The following is a 24,822-nucleotide window of genomic DNA, read 5'->3' on the forward strand; positions in this document are numbered from 1 at the left end:
TGACTTTTCACTTAGTATAGTGCTTCTGAGATTCATCCATGTTGCTGCATGATCAATAATTCATTTATTTTACTGCTAAGTAGTATCCCACTCTATGGATGTACCATATATCCATTATCTTTTCACTAGTTGACAGATACTCCCCTCCTTTTTAGGAATCATTAATAAAATTGCAATAAACATTTGTATATAGGTCTTTATTTTCATTTCTCTTGGGTATTTATCTAAGAGCACTGGTTATGTGATAAGTGTATGTTTGACTTTATAAGAAACTACTAAACTAGCTACATTCCCTCAACTTTTTGTTTTAAAAATTTTCAAACCAATGGAGGAGTTGTAATAGGCATATAAGTACTTATATGCCCTTCATCTATAATAGATTCACCAATTGTTAACATTTTGATACATTTGCTTTATTTTTTATTTCTCTTTCTCTTTGTATATAACTATTAGTGTTACGCTGAATCATGAGAGGAAGTTGCAGACAACTCTTAATAAGGAAAAAAACTTGATCTCATTTTTAATAAGCAGAAAGAGAAACAGGAGCAATGGAAACAAAGAGCTATAAACTAATCCTTTAATTTGCTGGTTTTAATAGTCTGCTTCTGAGTTTGAAGAAATGATAACAATAGTTTGACCTAGAAAGAAGCCAACATCCCCTTATTTTGTCTTTAAAAGTTAATAAACTAGAATCTTGGACCACCATGCAGATATAATGAGAAAACATCTTACCAGATTCATCCCAAACCCCACAACATTTAAAACCAAAACGCTTCCTGGGCTCACCTCAAACCATATAGTTTCTAAAACACAAAACATTTGAAAACATTAGGTCTCACTCTGTCATCCAGGCCGCAGTACAGCAACACAAGCATGGGTCACTGCAGCCTTGACTTCCTGGGCTTAGGTGATCCTCCCACTTCAGCCTTCCAAGTAGCTGGGACTACAGGTGTGTGTCACTGCAACTAGCTAATTTTAAAATTTTTTTGTAGAGGTAAAGTCTCAATATGTTGCCCAGGCTGGTCCTGAACTCCTGGGTTCAAGTAGTTCTCCCACCTCAACCTCCCAAAGTGCTACGATTACAGTCATGAACCACCAAACCCGGCCTGAAAACATCAAATTTCACAAATTTGTAAATATCTATTTGTTTCAGTAAAGATTTAAGGAGGCTTAAATATACACAATTATCTATATCCCTCATCAGAAAGTAATTTACCTAAGGCCAGGGATTTTTGTCTATTTTGATACATACTGTATCCCTAATAGCTAGAATACTGTATATAGTGTGCACTACATAAATATTTATTGAAGTAGAGATTTTTTTTAAGTGAGGAAATTAGGCAAAGGAAAAAAAACTAGAAATAGCAAGATAAAATCAGGAGTGAGTTTACTACTAAAAAAAGTATAAGCTGTTAGGTCCTTTATACTTTCTAAAGATGGGCCATACATTTGGCCAAGTTTGCTAGCAACTATTCCTGACAGAAACATGATCTGTTACACAAATAAAAAACAATTTCTTGGGAAAAGCACAATTTTTAGTTCTTATATTTTGTTATATACAACAGTATCATCTGTTTTGTCAAGTGCAGTCTACCTTTAATATCTGATTGAAAATATAGCACAATACTACAGTATCAGAAACTACACTGGGTAAGGTCCTAGGATACCTTCATATTGATTTCAACTCTGCCTCTAACTTTGGGACCTTGGTTGGGCGTAGTGGCTCATGCCTATAATCCCAGCACTTTAGGGGGCCAAGGTGGGAGGATCGCTTGAGCCCAGGAGTCTGAGACCAGCCTGGGCAACACAGCACAACCCTGTCTCTACAAAAAATACAAAAATTAGCCAGGTGTGGTGGTGCATGCCAATAATCCTAGCCACTCAGGAGGCTGAGGTGGGATGATTGTTTGAGCCCAGGAGGCAGAGGTTGCAGTGAGCTGAGATCCTGCCACTGCACTCCACCCTGGGCAACAGAGCGAGACACTGTCTCAAAAAAAAAAAAAAAAATTACTTTATTGACTTCATTTCTTTCCTTCTTTATAAAATTTATAATTTTAAATTCTGATTTATAAAATTTTAAACTCTTTAGTCTACTTTAAATGCCAAATTTATCTCCACATATTCAGAATACAAACCTTTTCAAATATGTTAAATTACCTTTTCTTATTTAAGTAAGATTTTCTTGCCTTTCCACATTCAAGGCTATCTGCTATTTTCTACACTCTTTTCAGGCATAGACTTTTTTCTTAGTGTTGTATGACCTAGTAAAATCTCAATTATGCCACATTGTTTTTATCTGTAAAATGGGCATAATGCCACTTACCTACCAAAAGGTTGCTGTGAGGATCCAATGGGGAAAATAGTGGGAAAGTCCTTTGAAATAACCAAAATTCTTATTATTGGTCAGGTAATATAAATGATAGCTTGATTTTACTTCGTTATTCCTCACAGCTGTTATTAGCCTTCTCCACAGGTTGGTACTACTCTTTCAAAATGACTTGAAATGACTGTTCACAAAATCTTCAGTAGTATATAGACTATTTGATCTAATATCATCAAAACACAGCTTTATTTTTACTCCCACTTAATACAAACAAATGTTTTCATTAAAGGAAAGTTAAGTCATTTTGCAATTTATGATTAAAATAATATTTGGGGCCCTAATCATTGATAAATACTTTACCTTTCTCCCAATCTGAACTCCTGGGGTATCTGCTTCCACAATGAATCCAGTAAAGGCTTTATTAACAGGAGCTTTAGGATCTGGATCAGAACGTGCCAATAAAAAATACCTAAGAGATACACATACCCGATAATGGTGATAACATCAGCAAATAACACATGGTGATTGCTCTCTCAGTTAATTCCCTTAACAATCCCAATTATTATTACCTACATTTTACAAATGAGGAAATAATCAGGTTTAAAAACTTGCCTAGTCACGTACCTAGCATATGGAAGAGCTAGTATTTGAGGTCTATGTCTTAATAACACAGTAGGCCCTCCCCCATTCCATGGGGTTTCACTTTCTGTGGTTTCAGTTACCCGGAGTACAGTATATATAAGATATTTTGAAAGACAAAGAGGACATTTACATAACTTTTTTTTTTTTTTAGACAAGATCTCACTCTGTTGCCCAGGCTGGAGTACAGTGGCATGATCTTGGCTCACTGCAGTCTCGACTTCCCCAGCTCAAGCGATCCTTCCACCTCTTCTGAGTCACTGGTACTATGGGCATGTGCCACCATCCCTAGCTAATTTTTTGTTTATTTTTTGTAGGGATGAAGTCTCACTACCTTTCCCAGGCTGGTCTCAAACTCCTGGACTCAAGGGATCTTCCCACGTGGGCCTTCTCAAGTGCTGGGATTACAGGTATAAGCCACCATGCCTGGCCTACATTTACATAACTTATTACAATACATTGTTATAGTTCTATTTTATTAGTAGTTGTTGTTAATCTCTTGCTGGGCCTCCTTTATAAATTAAACTTTACAATAAGTATATATGTATAGGAAAAAAACATAGTATATACAGGGTTTGGTACTTCTGAGGTTTCAGGCATCCACTAGGGGTCCTGGGATGTATCCTGCAAGGATAAGGAGGGACTATAGTATGCCATTTAACTTTCTTTTAGTAATATGAGTTGTAAGTAAAAATTCCTGGTATAGTATTATTATTACAACAAGACAGTCTGTGCCTGTTGAAACTGGCACTTTTTCTTTCCCAAAACTAATTTTATTCTTTAAGGGGCATACTATCTTGAAAACAAGGGCAAATAGAGCTGCCTGTGAAAAGGAATAATATAAAACGGGAGACCCGGCCGCCGTGATGCTGTCCCGGTCCCGCTGTGTGTCCCGGGCGTTCAGACGCTCACTCTCCACCTTCCAGAAGGGGAACTGCCCTCTAGGAAGATGTTCCCTGCCTGGGGTCTCTTTATGCCAGGGACCAGGTTACCCTAACAGCAGGAAGGTTGTCATTAACAGTGTCTTCAGTGTTCGCTTCTTCAGAACTACAGCTGTATGCAAGGATGACTTGGTTACAGTCAAAACCCCAGCGTTTGCAGAATCTGTCACAGAGGAAGATGTCGGGTGGGAGAAAGCTGTTGGAGACACAGTTGCAGAAGATGAAGTGGTTTGTGAGATTGAAACTGCCAAGACATTGGTGCAGGTTCCATCATCAGCAAATGGTGTGATTGAAGCTCTTTTGGTACCTGATGGGGGAAAAGTCAAAGGAGGCACTCTGCTTTTCACACTCAGGAAAACTGGTGCTGCTCCTGCTAAGGCGAAGCCAGCTGAAACTCCTGCTGCTGCAGCCCCAAAAGCAGAACCTATAGCAGCGGTAGTTCCTCCCCCTGCAGCACCCATACCCACTCAGATGCCACCAGTGCCCTCACCCTCACAACCTCCTTCTAGCAAATCTGTGTCTGCAGTAAAACCTACTGTTGTTCCACCACTAGCTGAGCCAGGAGCTGGCAAAGGTCTGCATTCAGAACATCGGGAGAAAAAGAACAGGATGTGGCAGTGCATTGCTCAGCGTCTGAAGAAGGCCCAGAATACATGTGCATTGCTGACAACTTTTAATGAGATTGACATGAGTAACATCCAGGAGATGAGGGCTCGGCACAAAGAGGCTTTTTTGAAGAAACATAACCTCAAACTAGGCTTCATGTCGGCATTTGTGAAGGCCTTAGCCTTTGCCTTGCAGGAACAGCCTGTTGTAAATGCAGTGATTGACAATATAACCAAAGAGGTGATATATAGGGATTATATTGACATCAGTGTTGCAGTGGCCACCCCACAGGGTCTGGTGGTTCCAGTCATCAGGAATTTGGAAGCTATGAATTATGCAGATATTGAACAGACAATCACTGAACTGGGGGAAAAGGCCTGAAAGAATGAACTTGCCATCGAAGATATGGATGGCGGTACCTTCACCATTAGCAATGGAGGCGTTTTTGGCTTGCTCTTTGGAACACCCATTATCAACCCCCCTCAGTCTGCCATCCTGGGGATGCATGGCATCTTTGACAGGCCAGTGGCTATAGGAGGCAAGGTAGAGGTGCGGCCCATGATGTATGTGGCACTGACCTATGATCACCGGCTGACTGATGGCAGAGAGGCTGTGACTTTCCTTGGCAAAATCAAGGCAGCGGTAGAGGATCCCAGAGTCGTCCTCCTGGATCTTTAGGAGGACCTATACACCCTACAAATTGATCATGCAGGAACTGAAAACCAGTCTTCTCCCTGCCCCCTCATGGGTCCCAGGTTAGCCTGCCAACAAGCAGGCACATGCTGTTGGCCTCAAGCAAGGAAGAAGAGCACTATGTAACCAGCAGTCACAGGTCTTTTCTTGGTGTTCCTGCCAGGCTCTCTCCCTCTCTGCACCTGTCTCATACCCACGAATATCTTAATTCCTTAGGCTTGAGAGACAGCCTTAATGGATGCTCATTCATATTCCTGCCTTTCTTCCATCAGCTGTCTGCAAAGATGATTTTGCTTCTCCCTAGTGCTGGTATACTATAGAGAAACCCCCGGGGACCATGTGATTAAGTTCCTATCTTTTGAAAGTTTGTTCTGCAGACATCTAGGAGGATGCTGTGCCTCCCAAGCTCAGAGCAGCCTGTCCTGGCTGTGCACATTCTCCCTTGATTCCACTTGTGTGGAGGGATTGAACACAGGCAAAGAGGTGCTGCTTTGCTTCTTCAATGGCACCTTCATTCTCCATTGTCACTGACTTCAAGATGCCTCTTCTACCTCTTCCAGGAAGCACAGGCCAGGGGATCTGGGTGTGTGAGTGGGAGGAGACAGCAGAGGTCCCCTGAGGTCACGTGTTGTAATCATCATAGAAGGAGAGCCCAGGCCTGCCCTCACGCTCTCCATCACAGGCTCACACCAAGAAGACTCGTCTTGGCACAATCTCACACAGCTGGGGCTGTAGCAACCCTTTCCTGGTTACTGGGCCTCATTCTAGCACCTTGTTCTTACTTAGAGCAGATTCTAGCACATCATGGCAGTGGGATCGAGCGTGGTCCCGAAGAAGGGCCAGGGCCTGGTAGAGACTAGGGAAGGGAGGTCTCTTCTAGACTGACTCAGATTGCCTTGAGCTTTTCAATTAAGTTGCTGTAAGCACGTGGGCTGAGGAGGCAGTTCTTGTTCCTTCCTGCCTTGTCTCTTCCTCTGCAGGACACAGATCTGGAGGACGTGGACTGGGGTAGGAAACCACACTGAGGGTGTTAGTAGATAGTAGTGTAATGGATGAGGTCATTTCTAAGGTGTGTTGCCCATAGATCTGGGCACAATCATTGGAATTCCTTGGAGCTACTGTGATTCATGGCTTTGTATCCAACTGCATCCTGGCCTGAGGCTGCTGACATTTGACACCAGGGCCAGTAGAGAGTGCCCTTTAGTATCTTGAGCCAAGAAGTGAGGCCTGGGGGTGGGGGAGGGGAGAAGGGGTGGGAGCTAATACTGAGTGCCTGCAGCATCTACTACTCTGTCTTCACTATTCAGAACTTGTAACTAAAGTATTTAAAGAAACTGATTTTAAATGCAAATTAAAGGGCAGATGTTCTCAAAAAAAATAAATAAGTAAAACGGTGACCCATATGTTCCAGCTACTGTTTCTTTATGCAGCAAGTCAGTGTTTTTGTTACAGCTGAGTTATCATGAATATTTGCTGATTTTTTTCCTACAGAAGAATTTCTCAGAAAGATTTTGAAGTGCAACATAAGAAAAAAATGCAAATATCCAAGCATCTGTCTAATTCATGTTCTATATATCCTGGTACACGAAAAATTCTTTTAAAAAGGTATATTCTTCCCTAAACAACACAAACTTATTTTCTTTGGTTAAAACCAATACATTACCACTCATTCTATAGTTTTATTTAATAATAGTAACAAAATCATAAAAATTGTTATCTGGTTTCATATATTACCTAATTTGCCTTACTATATGAACAGTGAACAGTTGTAATCAGTTCTTTCTTTTTGTTTTAATTTTGTAAAGATGGGGTCTCGTTATGTTGCCCAAGCTGGTCTTGAACCCCTGGGCTCAAGCAATCCTCCTGCGTCAGCCTCCAAAAGTGCTGGGATTGCAGACGTGAGTGACTGCACCTGGCTAATTCGTTTTTAAAATTACAAAAACTTCAAACTGCATTGTTAGATTTCTCTCAACTTGTTAAATTTTAATAGTTTCTTCACTGTTTATTAATTGCTGATATTACCAGGAATTGCTTAAAGGTAAAGATATAGCACTCCATAATACTGAATATATTTAGGATGCTCATAAGGAATTGACTGATATGTTTAATCTAAATAACTTTTTAGTAGGCTCACTCCGAAAAAAAATGATGTTTTATTTGCTAGAAAACTGTAGTATATGGCACACAAATATATTGAATCTGAATTTTTTACAAAGAGAGACAGGTCATTTAGTACATTATTCCAATCAATAAAAAGTTATTCTAGAAACTCTCTATATACTTGTAGTGATGGGTAAATACAGTATTTCCCATGACAACAGCACTGCTGATGGAAAGCTTGTCCTTATGTTAAGCTAAATTCTACATTTTTCTAACTTTCACTCATTAATTCTAAGCTGGCATCCTGAAGTAAACATATATGCCTGATCATCGTTCAGTGTGATAATATTTGAAAAACTTCCAAAGTTTTTCTTCTTTGATTCTTCCAAAATAACCAAGCCTTTGCTTTTCAGAACATGTTTTGTACGCTCCTCCTAATGTAAGACACTTACCTGCTTCTACATTTAGTCAAGTTTTTCAATACATGTTTTAAAATGTGTTGCCCAGAACTGTCACCATTTTTTCTCTATTTGATGCTGTACTTCTATTACTTTGGCTTAAAATTACATTGGCTTTTTAAAGGCTCATACTACTGATTCTTATTGAACTTAAGGGTTACTTATTGAACTTTCCTCATCTTTTATCAACAAATAATCAAGTGTTTTTCTTTAGTATTTTATATTTATACAAATTATTTTTGATCCTTTGTTGAACTTCATATTTTTTGACCATATATTGGAAATTTTCAGATTTTATTAAAGTCAAATTCTGTCTTCTCTAATAGATAACCTGTTTTAAGACTGACTCTGTTTATTTCTGACAATTGGAGACAGGCACTATACCAAAGGTTTTCCTTTTTCCTTAGAGTTTTAGGGATTCCAAGGAGCGGCTGGTATAGGAGATGAGGAGTGGAGATAATAAGCCAAGTAGATAGAGTGCTAGCCTTCCTAATCAGATTCAAACAGAGCACGCATTTGTATTTTATTTTACACATTAAACTTCTGAGAGTTGATTTGAAAAAATAGTGCAGGGGCTTAAAAATAATTTTTGAAAATCACTGAACTGTTTATAATCTCCTATAAGCCTTACAGTTCCACAAACATACCTTAACTGTAGTGGTTTAAAAATATACAGAAAGAAGAAAGAGAGATTTGAAGATAAAACAATTAAGAAAAAATATACAAAGATGTTTTGAACAACATACCAATTAGCTTTTCCTCCGTTGGTTATCCACATCTTCTGACCATTAATAATATACTCATCTCCTTTCTTTTCTGCTTTGGTCTTTATACCAGCTACATCAGAGCCTGCTCCAGGTTCTGTTACACAATAAGCCTTGAATATATAAAAACAAGAGAAATGAAATTAAATGTTAGTGATTAAATTTTGACTGTCTGGAAACAGGATTGTTTTATTTTTTAAGCTGTATTTTAAATATCTAAAATTAAAATGTTCTCACAAAATCAAAGAAACCACTCAAATGTAAAAACTTTTCTGTTTTGTTTGTAAGAGACAGGGTCTCACTCTCTTGCCCAGGCTGGAGTGCAGAGGCTCAATGCAGTCTCGGCTTCCTGGACTCAGGAAATCCTCCGCCTCAGCCTCCTGTGTGTAACAGCTGGGACTGCAAGCACACATCACCATGCCCAGCTAATTTTAAATTTTTTGTAGACATGGAGTCTCACTGTGTTGCCTAGGCTGGTCTCAACCTCCTGGGCTCAGGCAATCCTCTGCCTCAGCCTCCCAAAGTGCTGTGACTACAGGTATAAGCCACAGTGCCTGGCCTAAAAACATTTAATATATAATTCAAATTAGGCATAGGTATATCAACAAATCATATATTTTTTAAAAAAGTGAAAATTTAGATAGCTTCAAACAAGTTCATTAAATTCAATTTCACATGTATTCATTCATGCAAACATTTATTGACTATCTACTATGTACCACGATATAAACTAGGATATGGGGAAACCAGAGGTAAAAGAGATTTTCAGTCCTAGAGATTTTCACAATGTAACAGTGAAGATAAATAACTATACTGCAACTCTATGTGTGAAAGTCACAGACAAGGGGCTTGAGAAACTAGTTTCCTAGGGGAGAGGATGTTTAAATTAAGTCTCAAAAAGGAAAATGGCTTCTTTCGGAGGAGGGAAAAAGAGGAAGAATATGCATTCCAGGTACAAGTAATGGCATATGCTATGATACTAAGATAAAAAACACAGTTACCCAGTGTTTCTAATGCTGAAAGTACCAGAGTATGTAAATTCTGTGCATGTAAGGGAATGGTAAGACATGAGTCTGGAAAGAAAGGAAGGAAATGGTTGACGAGAATCTTTTATATCACATTACAAATTCAAAATTTTATCTGGTAGAAACAGGGGAGCCTCTTAGAGCTCTTAAACAGAGGAGTGACAAGACACAAGCAGTAATGGATAAAAGGGGGTGGTAGAAGGCAAGTGTTAGTGCAAGTTAATTCAAGAGTGGCAGGTACTGTGGATACTAAAGAAACAAGTTACTTGCCCTTAAGGTACTTACAGTCCAAAGAAGAAAGAAAATGGGCCGAGCATGGTGGCCCCCGCCTGCAATCCTAGCATTTTGTAAGGCTGAGATGGGAGGATCGCTTGAGACCAGGACTTCAAGACCAGCCTGGTCAACATGGCGAGAACCCATGTCAATTTATTTTTTTAAAATATACAACAAAAAAGAAAGAAACTATATACATTTTAATTCAAAGTAGTAAGGGTATATAGGGGCACTAGAAATGATTATTTAGGGCCAGGCGTGGTGGCTCAGGCTTCAGGCTTGTAATCCCAGCACTTTGGGAGGCTGAGGCAGGAGTTCAAGACCAGCCTGGCTCTACTAAAAATACAAAAACTTAGCCAGGCTTGGTGGTGGGCACCTGTAATCCCAGCTACTTGGGAGGCTGAGGAAGGAGAATTGCTTGAACCTGGGAGGTGGAGGTTGCAGTGAGCTGAGATGGCGCCACTGCACTCCAGCCTAGGCAACAGAGTGAGACTCCACTTCAGCAAAAAAATAATAATAATAATAACTATACTTGGCTGGGCATGGTGGCTCACACCTGTAATCCCAGCACTTTGGGAGGCCAAGGTGGGCAGATCATGAGGTCAGGAGATAGAGACCATCCTGGCTAACACAGTGAAATCTTGTCTCTACTAAAAATACAAAAAATTAGCCAGGTGTGGTGGCACGCACCTGTAGTCCCAGCTACTTGGGAGGCTGAGGCAGGAGAATCGCCTGGGAAGCAGAGGTTGCAGTGAGCCAAGATCACACCACTGCACTCCGACCTGGGCAACACAGCGAGACTCCGTCTCAAAAAATAAACAAATAAATAAAAATAACTATATTCAAACATCTGAAGGGCAATATAGCCAAAGAAAACTACAGTGAAATCACTCTAACATTTATTGAACACCTATTACAGTATTTTATACAGTAAAATTATATATAAAAAAAGGTTCTGTGCTTAAGCATTATGTAATCTAAAATATTTTTCTAATGATAACAGATGCTCGCAAATGATGCTGCTTCAGAAGGTGTTGATTCCCAGGCACCTGCGGTATAAAAACATGTCAGCCAGACGGTCTTTTGACAGGGATTTTGTAGAGGGGATTCAGGTGTCACTCAAGTTAACTGAACTAGATTACTCTGCTACCTGGAGATTTGATGTATTCAGCATCATGACAAATTAAGGAGTTGTCCATAAAAGATGCCCCTTTTAAGTACCAAAATTTTGTTTTAACCACCTTTAAGGTATTTTTTTCCCTGAAATATGCTATTAGACATCTGTCTGTTTCATAATATAGTGAAGTTTTTAGAGCTTGTGAAGTAAATGGGCCTGTTTTTTTCTATAAAAAATGGCTTGTCACTACTGGTTCTTCAGAGTTGTTTTTGTCTTCTTTTTTCTTTTTGGTTTTATATATATATATATATTTGTGTGTGTGTGTGGTGGCAGTCTCTCAACGTTGTCCAGGCAGGTCTTGAACTCCTGGCCTCAAGTGATCCTCCTGCCTTGGCTTCCCAAAGTGTTAGGATTACAGGCACGAGCCACCATGCCTGGCCTGGTCTGTCCTTGGCTTCTTATTTGATCATTTTTATTTATTTTTTTCTGTATTATTTTTTACCATAACATTATTTTCTAAAGTAAAAACCCAAGGAGTTTAAACATTCAACAGTACAGAAAAGTGAAACAATTTATAGCATATCCATTAGATGGGAAATTATGCAGTACTGTTACAGCATGTAAAAAGAAGGAAGGCATAAGGAAATGTTCATGTTGTTAAATAAAGAAGTACATAAAACTACATGTTAAAACTACATGTACATAAAACTAACTGTTAAAAACACAATTACATATTTAAAAATCTGGTAGGCACTACAATAGGAAGTAATACTAATTAACTCCGTATCTGAGGGATTACAGATATTTTTGTTCTACTTTAAACATTTCTAAATTTTCTATACTCAGTATTTTATAATGAGAAAAGTTATGAAATTTTAATTTTTTAAAAGTTTGCCTTTGGCATCCACGAGTTTTGGAATTTAACCAACTGTGGATCAAAACCCACAGATATGAAGGGCTAACTGTACATTTTGTATAACGGACTTGGCAACCAAAAATTTTGATATGGAGGGCAACGGGTCCTAAACTATTTCCTCATGGATATGGAGAGCTGACTGTATATGCTACAGGAGAACAATCTAGATGTTTCACACAGTTCTTAAAGACAACAGTGACAATGTTTAGCTAACCTCTCAATTGTTAAAAAAATTGCAAATTTCCTAGCAAATATGTATAAATTCCTTTATTAAACAGTTGGCTTGAAATTTAGGTATCTGAAATAAAAAACATTTATTTTCAAATATTATTTTCTGTTCTTTAAGATGAATTCTCATCATTAGCTCAAAACTAATAAATCTACTGTATTTCAGTATAACAACCACACCTTAGATTGAAATATGTTTGAGTAAAGAAGTAAAAATCCTTAGGTAAACAACAGTTTCAAATAGAGCCTGTGTGTCTGTGTGTGTGTGTATGTCTATGTGTGTATTTATCTTTTTAAAAAAATCTAATTTAAAAATTTGTTGAGTTGCTTTCAGAGGTTTAAATAAACTCTACAACTATTCTTCCCAAGTCATTCAGTCATTCAACAAATAAGTTGCTATTTCTTCAGTTACAGGTTCACATTAATATTTATTTATTTAGAGACAGGGTCTCACTGTGTTGCCCAGGCTGGTCTTGAACTCCCGGGCTCAAGCGGTTCTCCTGCCTTAGCCTCTCAAAGTGCTGACATTACAGGTGTGAGCCACTATGCCCAGCCCACATTAATTGCTTTTTTTTTTCTAAGACAGAGTCTCACTCTGTTGCCCAGGCTGGAGTGCAGTGCCGCCATCTTTACTCAGCAACCTCTGCCTCCCAGGTTCAAGAGATTCTCATGCCTCAGCCTCCCAAGTAGCTGGCAAGCGCCACCACATCCAGCTAATTTTTGTATTTTTAGTAGAGATGGGGTTTCTCCATTTTGGCTAGGCTGGTCTCGAACTCCTGACCTCAGGTGATCCACCTGCCTCAGACTCTCAAAGTGCTGGGATTACAGGCGTAAGCCACCACAACCAGCCAACATTAATTTTTTACTAATTCAAAACACTACTAGTTCAAACACACATTGCCCTACATTCAATCTGAACTTCCTGACACAACGACTCAGTTCTTAAAGTGTAGAATGCTCCATTAAATAGATCTCTCTCTCCTGAAGTAAGAGGATTATTGTGACACTTTTTGACATCCCAAAAACATCACAAGTAGATCTCTCTTCTCCTGGAAATAAGCAAGGAAATTACGATGACATCTTTTTTTTTTTTTTTTTTGAGACAGGGTCTCACTCCCTCTGTTGCCCAGGTAGCAGTGCAGTGGTGTGATCTCTGCTGACTGCAACCTCCACTTTTCGGGTTCAAGCGATTCTTATGCCTCAGCCTCCTGAGCAGCTGGGATTATAGGCAGGCACCATCACGCCTGGTTAATTTTTGTATTTTTCAGTAGAGATGGGGTTTCACCATGTTAGCCAGGCTGTGAACTCCTAGCCTCAAGTAATCTGCCTGCCTCGGCCTCCCAAAGTGCTGGGATTACAGGTGTGAGCCATCGCCCTCAGCCTATTGTGATACTTTCTTGGCATCCTTGACACATCATTGTAATAATATGTTGCTAACTTTTGTTTCGATGCTAAATATCCCAATATATACATACAGACTGAAAAGGAGAAATAGCACCTTTGTTCCCTTCTTAAGTGTGAAATAAAGCGGCAGCTACACATACTCACACACATCAATGGCTCCTCAGTCATTCTCCCCAAATACTTCTTCTTTTGTTGATCATTTCCAGCAATAATAATAGGCATTTGCTACCGAAGAAAATTGACATTAAAAAATCAAGTCATTTTTATTGGATATGTAAATTCAGAGATGCTGTAATTCAAAATGAAAAAATAACTATTTTTCACCTAAGAGGTAAGTCCAAAGAACTGGCCTATACCTTGCCTCTAAGTTAGAATGAGGAAATAAATCTGCTAATCTAAGTATTTTCATAAAATTAGGTTATATGTAGGACCTGTGGCATTATAATCTGTGAAAATCTACTATAGTAAAATGCACTAATAAAAAATTATGTTTAGAATATGTGACACAGTGTGTATGATCAGGCCTAAGAATTACTTGTTAGGCCGGGCGCAGTGGCTCACGCCTGTAATCCCAGCACTTTGGGAGGCCGAGGTGGGCGGATTACGAGGTCAAGAGATGGAGACCATCCTGGCCAACATGGTGACACCCCGTCTCTACTAAAAATACAAAAAAAAAAAAATTAGCCGGGCATGGTGGCAGGCGCCTGTAGTCCCAGTTACTTGGGAGGCTGAGACAGGAGAATGGCGTGAACCTGGGAGGCAGAGCTTGCAGTGAGCTGAGATTGCGCCACTGTACTCCAGCCTGGACAACAGAGTGAGACTCCGTCTCAAAAAAACAAAACGTAGCTGGGCGTGGTTGCGTGCACTTGTAATCCCAGCTTCTCGGGAGGCTGAGGCAGGAGAATTGCTTGAACCCAGGAGGTGCAGGTTGCAGTGAGCCGAGATCGCACCACTGCACTCCAGCCTGGGCGACAGAGCGAGAAAAAAAGAATTGCTTGCTAAATTTCAGTACTGCTATAGTGGCAGCAAGCCATCCCAATCCTGCTCCTGAATGCTGGATTTAGCCCTTGGCTTTACCCAAGAATTGCCACTGAAGCTGCAGCCAAAGTATACAGTTTCTCAAAAGGACAGTCAGAACTCCGAGTACTAGAGACAACAAGGTCAGAGTGATCAAGCCTTGAAATCAGAACTCCAGGCTTCACTGCTGAATCTTGTGTTCTTCTTTAAAGAAAACTGTGTACCCACTAACTTTACCTAGTAGTAACTGACTCTCCTTTTTTTTTCTTCTAAAAATCCAACTTCTTCAGGAGTAACTATCTCATTAACAAGAGCTCAGTTAGGTAGTTAATTTTCTAAGTCACTTACCCCCAAAGAATTTCCTTCAATAGCAGTCTGAACCCCTGTACATCCATAAGCCAATTCTTCAGTAATTAAACAAGCATCAAAAGTTCCAAGTCCAAGACCTCCTACAGTATCAAAATGTTTCAACACATTATAATATGTAGTACATCACAATAGAAGTAAAGGTAAACCATTTTAATTGCTTTCAATATGCCCAAAATTTGTTTTAAAAGGAAATTTGCAATTTAATATCTACATGTGTTCTGGCTGGCACAATAAGAAATTATACTTTCTTAAAGTAAGCTCTAAAATTTTCAAAAGATTATTTTACTATTTGTATTTGAACTTATATTCCTGTTCTAACTTGATTTTGTTAAAACTCAATTCAACTCTAAAACTAGTTCTGAGGAAAAGAATGATGGTTCACAAAAAAGACTCAATAAAACGTAATATAGAAGATAGGAATAAAACGCAACAAATTGACCAACTCTAGAAACAGAAGTTACCAAGGTTTAGGTGCAAGTTAAGGTTGGAACCAGTTAGAAGAAGGAAAAATGCATCTAAGTATAGAGTACAAGCTTCCAAAAGTGGGCAAACACTGTAGTCTGAGCAGGAAGACAAAGGCAGAAAGTCATTTAATGGCAAGAAATATTTGAAAAAAATGACTGAGTTCCACAATTTTTCTTACTCATATGCATTCCAGTATTAAAAATATAAAGAAAGCTTACCACAGTTCTCTGGAATGTGTGCATTCATTAAACCAAGTTCCCAGGCTCTTCTAATTAGGGGGACCGGATACTAGAAGAAAAAGAAAAGAACTGAGTTAAAATATATTTTGAAATCCAGATAGTTTGATTACATAATCTTGTAAAAAATGTAAAAGATTTTTCCCTCTTTAAAATGTATATACCTACTTCACCAGTTTTATCATATTCTGCAGCCACTGGGATGATTTCCTCTCTGGCAAATTTACGAGCAGTAGCTTGAAATTCTTTCTGCTGTTCGGTGAACTCTAAGGGAAAATTATTTAGAAAAAGTTAAAACTGGACAACAAGGAAAAATGTCCTATGAAGTCAGTATGTAGAAATGTGTATTTATTGTGGGGACTTAAATCCTTGATTATCAAAAAGTCAGACTACAGTGCATTTTTTGACTAATCAAGAGTTCACTACACAATATAAATAAACCTATGTCAATACAAATGCTAAAGAAAATAGGTAAGATTTCTATCTTTTACGAATGAGTAATAGATATTAACCTGTAGAGCTCAAGTGAGTTTTTCTTTTCCAATTGGTGATATAAAAAACGTTTAACTTATTAGTTCCTAAGCCAATTTATCAAATGTTTGCTAACACTGAAGTAAAACTAATATACAAGACATCTCCCTGATGACAAGAATCAATCTAACGAAATAGATGAAACACACTCAGTGACATAAAGCAATAAAAGTTATTTCAAAGTGTCATATAAGAATATCAATATCATAATTTTGCCTTTTTTGAGACAGTCTCATTTTGTCACTCAGGCTGGAGTGCAGTGGAGCAATTACGACTCACTGTAGCCTCGACCTCCTGGCCTCAAATGATCTTCCCACCACAGCTTCTCAACTAGCTGGGACCACAGGCACATGCCACCATATCTGGCTAATTTTTGTAATTTTTGTAGAGACAGGTTTTTGCCATGTTGCCCAAACAGGTCTGGAACTCCTGGGCTCAAGTGATTCTCCCATCTCGGCCTCCCAAAGTGCTGGGAGCCACCTCACCCTATTTCATTTTTTTTTTCTGTTTTCATAGAGACAGGGTCTCACTATGATGCCAGGCTGGTCTTAAACTCCCGGCCTCAAGCAATCCTCCTGCCATGGTCTCCTAAAATGATGGGATTACAAGCATGAGACACCAAGCCTAGGCTTACTGCTCCTTTAAACTCAGACAAGCTTACAAATTAGCACAAAGCAACTGGTAAAAGCAGCAGAAAGGTTTTTCAAAAGATAGTAACATAAAATCCTGCTGCAATGCTAATAAATGGTGTCCAGCAATTTGTTTACATAAAATAAGGGATTGTTGTTTTAAAATTAATGAAATTAGTATGGTGGCTTGATTGAGGAGAGGAGTCAATTGCTAACTGCATCTTTTCAAATCCATGGTATCCTTGTGTTTTAATGTGGTTGCATCTAACGTCAAAGATTAGGTAAAATTTAAAAGAGATAATATGGTATTTCAAGCAAGAAAAATGAGAGCAAATGCACAGAGGAATGTTTAAGACTATAGTAATCATTTGTATGGGGATGTGAGAAACAATACATAAAAGTAGAATTCTGGGGCTGAACTGAAGAGCATAACATCAAATCTCTCTTTTTTTTTTTTTTTGAGACGGACTCTCACTCTGTCACCCAGGCTGGAGTGCACTGGCGCGATCTAGGCTCACTGCAAGCTTCGCCTCCCGGGTTCACGCCATTCTCCTGCCTCAGCCTCCCAAGCAGCTGGGACGGACTACAGGTGTCCCCCACCACGCCTGACTAATTTTTTTTTTTTTTGTATTTCTAGTAGAGACGGGGTTTCACCGGGATCTCGATCTTCTGACCTCATGATCCGCCCGCCTCGGCCTCCCAAAGTGCTGGGATTACAGGCGTAAGCCACTGCGCCCAGCCAAATCTCTTTTTATAGATAAACTAACTCGGAGTAAGGAAATTCTAGTAGCACGGTCTCACAATGAATTCGCAGAAGTATACTTAAGAGTTTCAGTCCAGTGTTCTATCACAGCTTTACTTCTAAGATTGGTGCCAGTTGATCTCAATCTTCCAGGTAGATAGAGGGTAGAGAAAGTCTGGGCACGGTAGCTCATACCTATAATACTAGAGTTTTGAGAGGCTGAGGCAGGAAAACCATTTGAGGCCAGGAGTTTGGGGCCAGCCTGGGCAATATAGCAAGATCCGGTCTCAACAAAACATTTAAAAATTTCGAAAATCAGCTGTGTGTGGTTGACATGGACCTATTGTCCTAACTGCTCAGGAAGTTGAGGCCAGAGAATCCATGGAGCCCCAGAGGTCAAGGTTGCATCCAGCTTGGGTGACAGAGTGAAACCCTGTCTAAAAAAAAAAAAAAAGAAATGACAAAGATGTAATATGTATTATTGAGAAACTACTTTGATCCAGTCACTATGTGCTAGGGGCTTTAAATACAGCATATAATTTAATCTTCATAGAAATTCTGTGTTATAGATATTTCCATTTTACAGATAAAGAACCAGATGCAACTGGTTCAAGGAATAGACCTGTATTGAACTTCACAATCTCCCTCCCAAACAATTATATCTATCTCATCCTCTGTCACTCAGTGAACCACCATCGATTTCTCCTGCAAGTCTCTTACCACTGAGAGTGAAATTTTAAGTGACAAGCAATCATACCAAATTAATGCTAATTATCTCAGTATGATCCACTGCCCTGACTGGACATGGTGGCTAATGCCCATAATCCCACTTTGGGAGGCCAAGACGGGTGGATCACTTGAGGCCAGGAGTTCGAGACCAGTGTTGCCAACATGGCGAAACCTCATCTTTACTAATAATATAAAAATTAGCCAGGCATGGTGGCCCACACCTGTAATCTCAGCTACTTAGGTGGCTGAGGCAGGAGAATCGCTTGAACCCAGGAGGCAGAGGTTGCAATGAGCCCAGATGGAGCCACTGCAATCCAGCCTCAGAGAGAGAGCAAGACTCAGTCTCAAAAAAAAAAAAAAAAAAAAAATCCACCATCCCAAATGGCTATCCTCACACTGCTTGAAAACTTTCATTTAGTCTTTGGCTACAGAAAGACAAAAAAGAAAGAGAAAAGAAAAAAAGAAAATTTTCATTTAGGCTGGGCACAGTGGTTCATGCCTGTAATCCCAGCACTTTGGGAGGCAGAGGCGGATGGATCACTTGTCATCAGGAGTTCGAGACCAGCCTGGCCAACATGGCAAAACCCCATACCTACTAAAAATATAGAAATTAGCCAGGCATGATGACCACAGCTGTAGTCCCAGCTACTCAGGAGGCTGAGGCAGGAGAATCGCTTGAACCTGGGAGGTAGAGGTTGCAGTGAGCCACTGCACACCAGCCTGGGTGACTCTTTTGACTCTGTCTCAAAAAAAAGAAAAAAAAAAGAAAAGAAAATTTTCATTCAGTCTTTGGCTAGAGGTCACAGAAAAAAAAAAAAAAAAACACAGAAAATTTTCATTTGGTCTGGGTGCAGTGGCTCATGCCTATAATCCCAGCACTTTGAGAGGCTGAAATAAGAGGACTGCTTGATCCCAGGAGTTCAAGATCGGCCTGGGCAACATAATGAGACAATGAAACTTCATCTTTAAAAAAAAAAAAAAGAAAGAAAGAAAAAGAAGAGAAAAATTTCATTAAATTCTGGTAAAAAAAAAAAAAAAACCTTTATAAAGAAAAGGGAAAAATCTTTAAACAACACAACAAATAAAAAAAAAAATAACTGGAGAGCTTTGAGATTGTCATTTGTACCTAGCTGTGAGTTACTGCAGCTGCCTTTAACTATTTTCTGAGACCAAATAAATTGAGTAAATGGTTTTTAACTAGAGAAAAAATAAAAATTTTGAAGAAGCACTTTAGAAGGTCAAGAATGCCAAAGACAGATATTATTTCAAATTTTTTGCGTGTAGTTTTCATTTTATAGAGGGCAGAGGAAAAAAAATCATATTCCTTTTCCCTACAACAACCACATGGCTCCCTGGTCCCAGGAGTGAGAACTTCATCTAATAGTACCAAAAGTGCAATCTGGATATATTATAGCAAAAACAAGCTTTAGCTTATTACCAGGCACCTAGAATTGTAATCTAACAAGTGTTTTTAAAATGTTATTTGTGGCATTCAGATATGTAAGTTGAAGACTATTCATATATATCAGTAAATCTCATTTATTTTAGGGTAAACACTCAGAAAAGAAGGAATATAAGTGTATGTATGCTGCTAACACAGATCTAATGTATAGTGTAGTATACTGAGGAAGAAAATGAGATCAGGAAGAATGGGGTGTGAGTTATTGTGAACCATCTGTGGATGGTGGACTGGTTCTACTCATTGAAAGACATTATTAAGTTTATTTACAAACATATTCCAAACAAACACAAAGAGCTTCATATGTTTAAGTTTAAAGTCAAAAGATAGAACAGAATATATACCAAAACTAAATCCTAATCCTGGTTCACGTTGTCGATTGGCTTTTGTATGCTGTGATCTCCAATGAAAACGAGAAATACTTCTCAGGACCTGTAAAGAACACTTTTATTAAAATAAATTTGATAAGTTAAAATAAATCAGATAAGAGACTACTGATAATTATAAGTGAGTACAGCAACTGGTTTGACCATACTCATAGTTTTTAAAGTCATCACTATTTAAATGCCTTCAATCATAATTTAAATAAGCCAATTATCAGTTATATAAATTCCTATTACACAGGAGATGTTTTTAAAAAGTAATGAAAATAAAGTCAGTGGTATTTATACTACTGAAGTGGAGGGTTTAGGACAAACAACAGTCAAGGGTAGTAGTAAACGTAGGACCACTATTCTGGATATCTTACAAGCTCCTAGGACATTGATGGTTGGAGAGTTGGGGTGGGGAGAACGATAGGCTGGAAGTGAACATACTGTGTTCAAGAGTTGCCTAGTCCATCAGCTTTGATACCCTGTCCCTGTGAGCCTCCCATGCATGCCTCTGGGAACCTTCCCCTCAGAGGATCTCATTTTTTAGGATACCCCACTCCAACAAAACAAATTAGCATAAACCATGTTCTGTATTTTCTGCTGTCTACAGGGATTCTTACGATGTTCTGAGCAAGGAGTCACCAAACTAGGGCAGCCACATCATGCTGTCTATTGCTGCTTTCACAGCAGATCTAAGTAGTTACCACAGAGACCATCTGGTTCACAAACCCAAAAATACGTACTATCCGTTCCTTTACAAACACGTTTGCCATCCCTCTTCTAAACTACTAATACACTATTTGTCTTAGGATCTGAAATATACTCATATTTCTTCAAAGGAACATATAAAGAAACAATCAAATATATATATATTATTGCTTTGCAACCCATTTTTATATTCATGACAGCTTAATGGATACAAAAGTAAAAATTTGCATTTTTTTTTTTTTTTTGAGACGAAGTCTCATTGTCGCCCAGGCTGGAGTGCAGTGGCGCGATCTCGGCTCACTGCAGGCTCCGCCCCCAGGGTTCACGCCATTCTCCTGCCTCAGCCTCCTGAGTAGCTGGGACTACAGGCACCCGCCACCTCGCCTGGCCAATTTTTTGTATTTTTTGTAGAGACGGGGTTTCACTGTGTTAGCCAGGATAGTCTCGATCTCCTGACCTCGTGATCCACCCGCCTCGGCCTCCCAAAGTGCTGGGATTACAGGCGTGAGCCACCACGCCCAGCAAAATTTGCATTTATTAAAGCTGCCAAACTGGGAACCACAATGGTGTTCTTGAGTAAAGGTTTCAGGACAGTCAAAATTACACAATTTTCACTGTAAAAGATTTTAATTGAACTATCCGGCAATTTTAACAAGCTTAGATAAGAGAAAAGAGAAGCTGAAGAATATACTAAAGTTTCTGCATTTAAATTCTTATGTTTTTCAAAATCTGTAAAAAGAAACTGTCTTTGTAGATGACAATTTCAACTTATAAAAGAGGAATTCCTACATGTAAGTTGACAATATAATTAAGAGTGTCAAATATTTGTAATTGAAACAGTGCTTTCCAAATAACATACCTCATACTACAATAATAAAAACATATAGAGTATGAACACTCGCATTTTCTTTGCAACTTCATTAATTTTATTTTGAAAGTGAAACAGTGCCAGGTGGGGTGGCTCACGCGTGTAATCCCAGCACTTTGGGAGGCTGAGGTGGGCGGATCACGAGGTCAGGGGTTTAAGACCAGCCTGACCAACATGGTGAAACCCCATTTCTAATAAAAATACAAAAATTAGCCAGGTGAGGTGGCACGCACCTGTAGTCCCAGCTACTCGGGACGCTGAGGCAGGCAAATCGCTTGAACCCGGGAGGCGGAGGTTGCAGTGAGCCTAGACTGCACCACTGCATTCCAGCCTGGGTGACAGAGCAAGACTCCATCCCCCCCAAAAAAGTGAAACAGTTTCTCTGGTGCTTATTGTCCAGCAGTCACAGACCAAATCTACTCTGATTTACAGTCACGTTACACAGGTTAATTCACTGGATCCCAGGTCAAATCTAGGATTAAGCCATTACTTGTATTCCACGTTCGCATGTGAGGAAACGAAGGTTCAGAAAGTCAACTAAATTAGGCAAAGTCACTCTACTATTAGTGCAACCAGGATTCTAACATTTACTATCAAGAGCGGATGCTATTAACCACCTTGCTATACTGATCTTTCTGTTAGTATCCTAATTGGTCACTAGGTTCCATAACAAAGGAAAACATTCCACAAAAATAAAAAAAAAAAAACCTGACTCTATTATAAATGCGTTTTTAAATACCATGCACAAAAGTCAGAACTCAAACCAGATTAAATGGTCTACTGACTTCTTTTTTTTTTTTTGACAGAGTCTCCCTCTGTCACCCAGGCTGGAGTACAGAGGGGAGATCTCCGCTCACTGCAAACTCAGCCTCCTGGGATTACAGGCACATGCTACCATGCCCAGCTAATTTTTTCTACTTTTAGTAAAGACAGGGTTTCCCTGCTTTGGCCAGGCTGGTTTCGAACTCCTGGCCTTAAGTGATCAACCCACCTAGGCCTCCCAAGGTGCTAGGATTACAGGCGTGAGCCGCCGCGCCTGGCCAAGGGACTTTGAATAGGGAAAAAGTCACTTCACATGTGACTGTTCAGGAAAATATGTTACACAGAACAAAGTGCAAAGGTTGCTATTACCAGAATACAATGCCCATCAACCTGTTAATTACATAACAAAGTTAGCCAGTTAGAGAGGTGGTTTGCAAACAGAAAACAGAAATAGCACGGGATCTGGAGTTACAATTGCTGAATTTGAATCTAGGTTCCACAACTATATTTGTGGCCGTAGACAGGTTACAAACTGCTTATAGCTTCCGTTCAAAACCAAAAAATGAGACTAATCTCACTGCGTATTTTCGGACAATTAAAGTAAGATAATGTTTTGAAAGCCTAATGCTATATAAATATTGGTTTTATTACTTCGGGCTCTCTGTCTAGAACAATGAAATTCCAAATATCGAAACAGCACTACTAGAATTGAACACTTTTGTGCATTTCTTGGGAATATAAGAGTGTTCATTTTATGGGTTAAAGAAGAGAAAAAGGGTGTAAGTTTTTTAGATCCTCCCTTGGAGGCTGAGAAATCTGCTTTTCTGGTGTTGGAGTTAAAAATAGCTGAAATCTCCCAATTTCTGCCTTCACTGCACATTAACTTGTATAACACCAGCAAAACATGGGCAGCAATTCTTTAGGATTATTCTAAAACAGCAGCTTTTTTGGTCCAAGACATAACTTTAACTTAATTTTAAGTGACATCTAAATGGCAGTCGTGTGAACATATCAAGAATATTTAAGATACCAAAATTCATCTAGTGACAAACTTGTTTAGAATCTATTAAGACCCAATACTAGAATATACAAACAAGTTCACATAACATTCTGCAGTAGGTTTTTTTTTTTTTTTTCCCGTAAGCAACGTGGAAACGTTACAACGAAAAGCTTATTAAACATTAAGTATTTCAAGGAGTAGCTGCTCCATTTTCCTTTTTCCCGTGGTTCTGACACAGAGACGGGGTCACTTCGGAAAAAGGTGGGATTCCCGGAGTAAATATTTGGAGGGTTTACCAGAAAAAGAAAAACGATATTCTAAAGAGAGGATGCCGGCTATAACGAGGTCGGCTGACGGGAGGATACGAAAAATGAAACGCTAGGCTACGTTCCGTCCAGTGGTAGGAGGCGTGAAAGCAGGGTGGGGGCCCCCAGGCTGGCTCCTTCCTCAGCCCGACTTCCCACCCCTCCCGGCCGCACCTATTTTTGGCCCACGGCCCCCTGCTCCGACACCACAATACCCATGTCCCAGCCCCACCGCACCGCTGGGCTCCCTCTCACCCGGCAGCATCGCCCGAACCCCGCTGCCATGTTGGCTCCCGTTCCGGCCACTCGGACAATAACACACGGGTCACGGCCTTGACATACTCCCTGAACGCGGGACTCCTCTGGTCCCGCCCACTGGGGCCCGTGGGCGGGATGGGGCGGGGCGGGAAGAGGCGGTTGGGCTGCGGAAGGAGGGGGCGCTGCGCTAGGCGGGGTGGGAGCGGTCGCCGGCGCCGGGTATCCAACGCATGCTCCGTGACCCTTGCGTGCGCAGTCGCTGCGACCTGGGGAGGGGTCGCATCCCCTCTCCTGGCAATCTCTAACAAGCCTGGTCTGGTTTTCCGCGTTCCCACCTCTGGCCTTCTCTGTGGGACGCCGAGGCTGGCAGCGGCGCGGAAAGAGAGCCAGGGCGGGGCAGGGGGACGGCGGCGGGGTTGGGAGGGCCGGCTGGCGCTGAACGGTGGGGCACTTGCGGCGCGGTGCAGGACGGGAAACTGGGTGAGAGGGCGTGGCTGGGGTCTGGGGGGAGAGCGGCCCCGGTGGTCAGCCTTCGCCTTTACCCGGAGAGAACGGTCAAACCCAGGTCGTGTCTGCTTGGCGAATTCAAAGTGTTAATACATTTTGCTCTCAAATGCCCTACCTAAAGCGAAAGCATATTTGTGTTTCCTTAAAATTTAAAAGAGAAATTAATTGTTTAGGTAAATTTGACCTTTCCACGTATTCCCAAGGCTATGTATGACTTGTCCGCTGATGCGGATGTGGTGTCCTTGGATATGCGGGTGCAATCCGAGGCTGTCCAAAGCTCCTGGTTCAGCGAATGATGGAAGTGAATGTCTCCCTGAGGAATTCTACCTGGAGTCACTTTCTCTTCCAGTGAGACCCTGAGTTTTGAGATGGTAGCTTA

General features: G+C 40.1%; 1 protein-coding gene and 1 pseudogene across 3 annotated transcripts in view; one reads left to right on the plus strand and one right to left on the minus strand.

Annotated features, from left to right (window-relative positions):
* Window positions 1–24,403, minus strand: part of ACADM (acyl-CoA dehydrogenase medium chain) — a 39,554-nt gene extending 15,151 nt beyond the window's left edge. Inside the window, exons 1-8 of one of the 2 annotated variants that reach the window (XM_003260214.3) lie at window positions 23,934–24,397; window positions 20,009–20,096; window positions 15,743–15,840; window positions 15,557–15,626; window positions 14,853–14,953; window positions 13,632–13,712; window positions 8,507–8,637; window positions 2,684–2,792 (exon numbers count right to left, since the gene is read on the minus strand). In XM_003260214.3, coding sequence (XP_003260262.1) covers window positions 2,684–2,792; window positions 8,507–8,637; window positions 13,632–13,712; window positions 14,853–14,953; window positions 15,557–15,626; window positions 15,743–15,840; window positions 20,009–20,096; window positions 23,934–23,963 — 708 coding nt within the window. In that variant the 5' untranslated portion in view covers window positions 23,964–24,397. Of the gene's footprint in view, window positions 1–2,683; window positions 2,793–8,506; window positions 8,638–13,631; window positions 13,713–14,852; window positions 14,954–15,556; window positions 15,627–15,742; window positions 15,841–20,008; window positions 20,097–23,933 lie in introns of both variants that reach the window. The other variant, XM_012500493.1, reaches the window with a different exon arrangement.
* LOC101178517 lies at window positions 3,522–6,596 on the plus strand (annotated as a pseudogene). The gene has a single exon (XR_001114221.2). The product of XR_001114221.2 is annotated as a dihydrolipoyllysine-residue succinyltransferase component of 2-oxoglutarate dehydrogenase complex, mitochondrial pseudogene (transcript).
* Window positions 24,404–24,822: the final 419 nt, after the last annotated feature.

The sequence above is a fragment of the Nomascus leucogenys genome, chromosome 12, assembly GCF_006542625.1.
Source record: "Nomascus leucogenys isolate Asia chromosome 12, Asia_NLE_v1, whole genome shotgun sequence".
In the NCBI taxonomy this organism is placed as follows: domain Eukaryota; kingdom Metazoa; phylum Chordata; class Mammalia; order Primates; family Hylobatidae; genus Nomascus; species Nomascus leucogenys.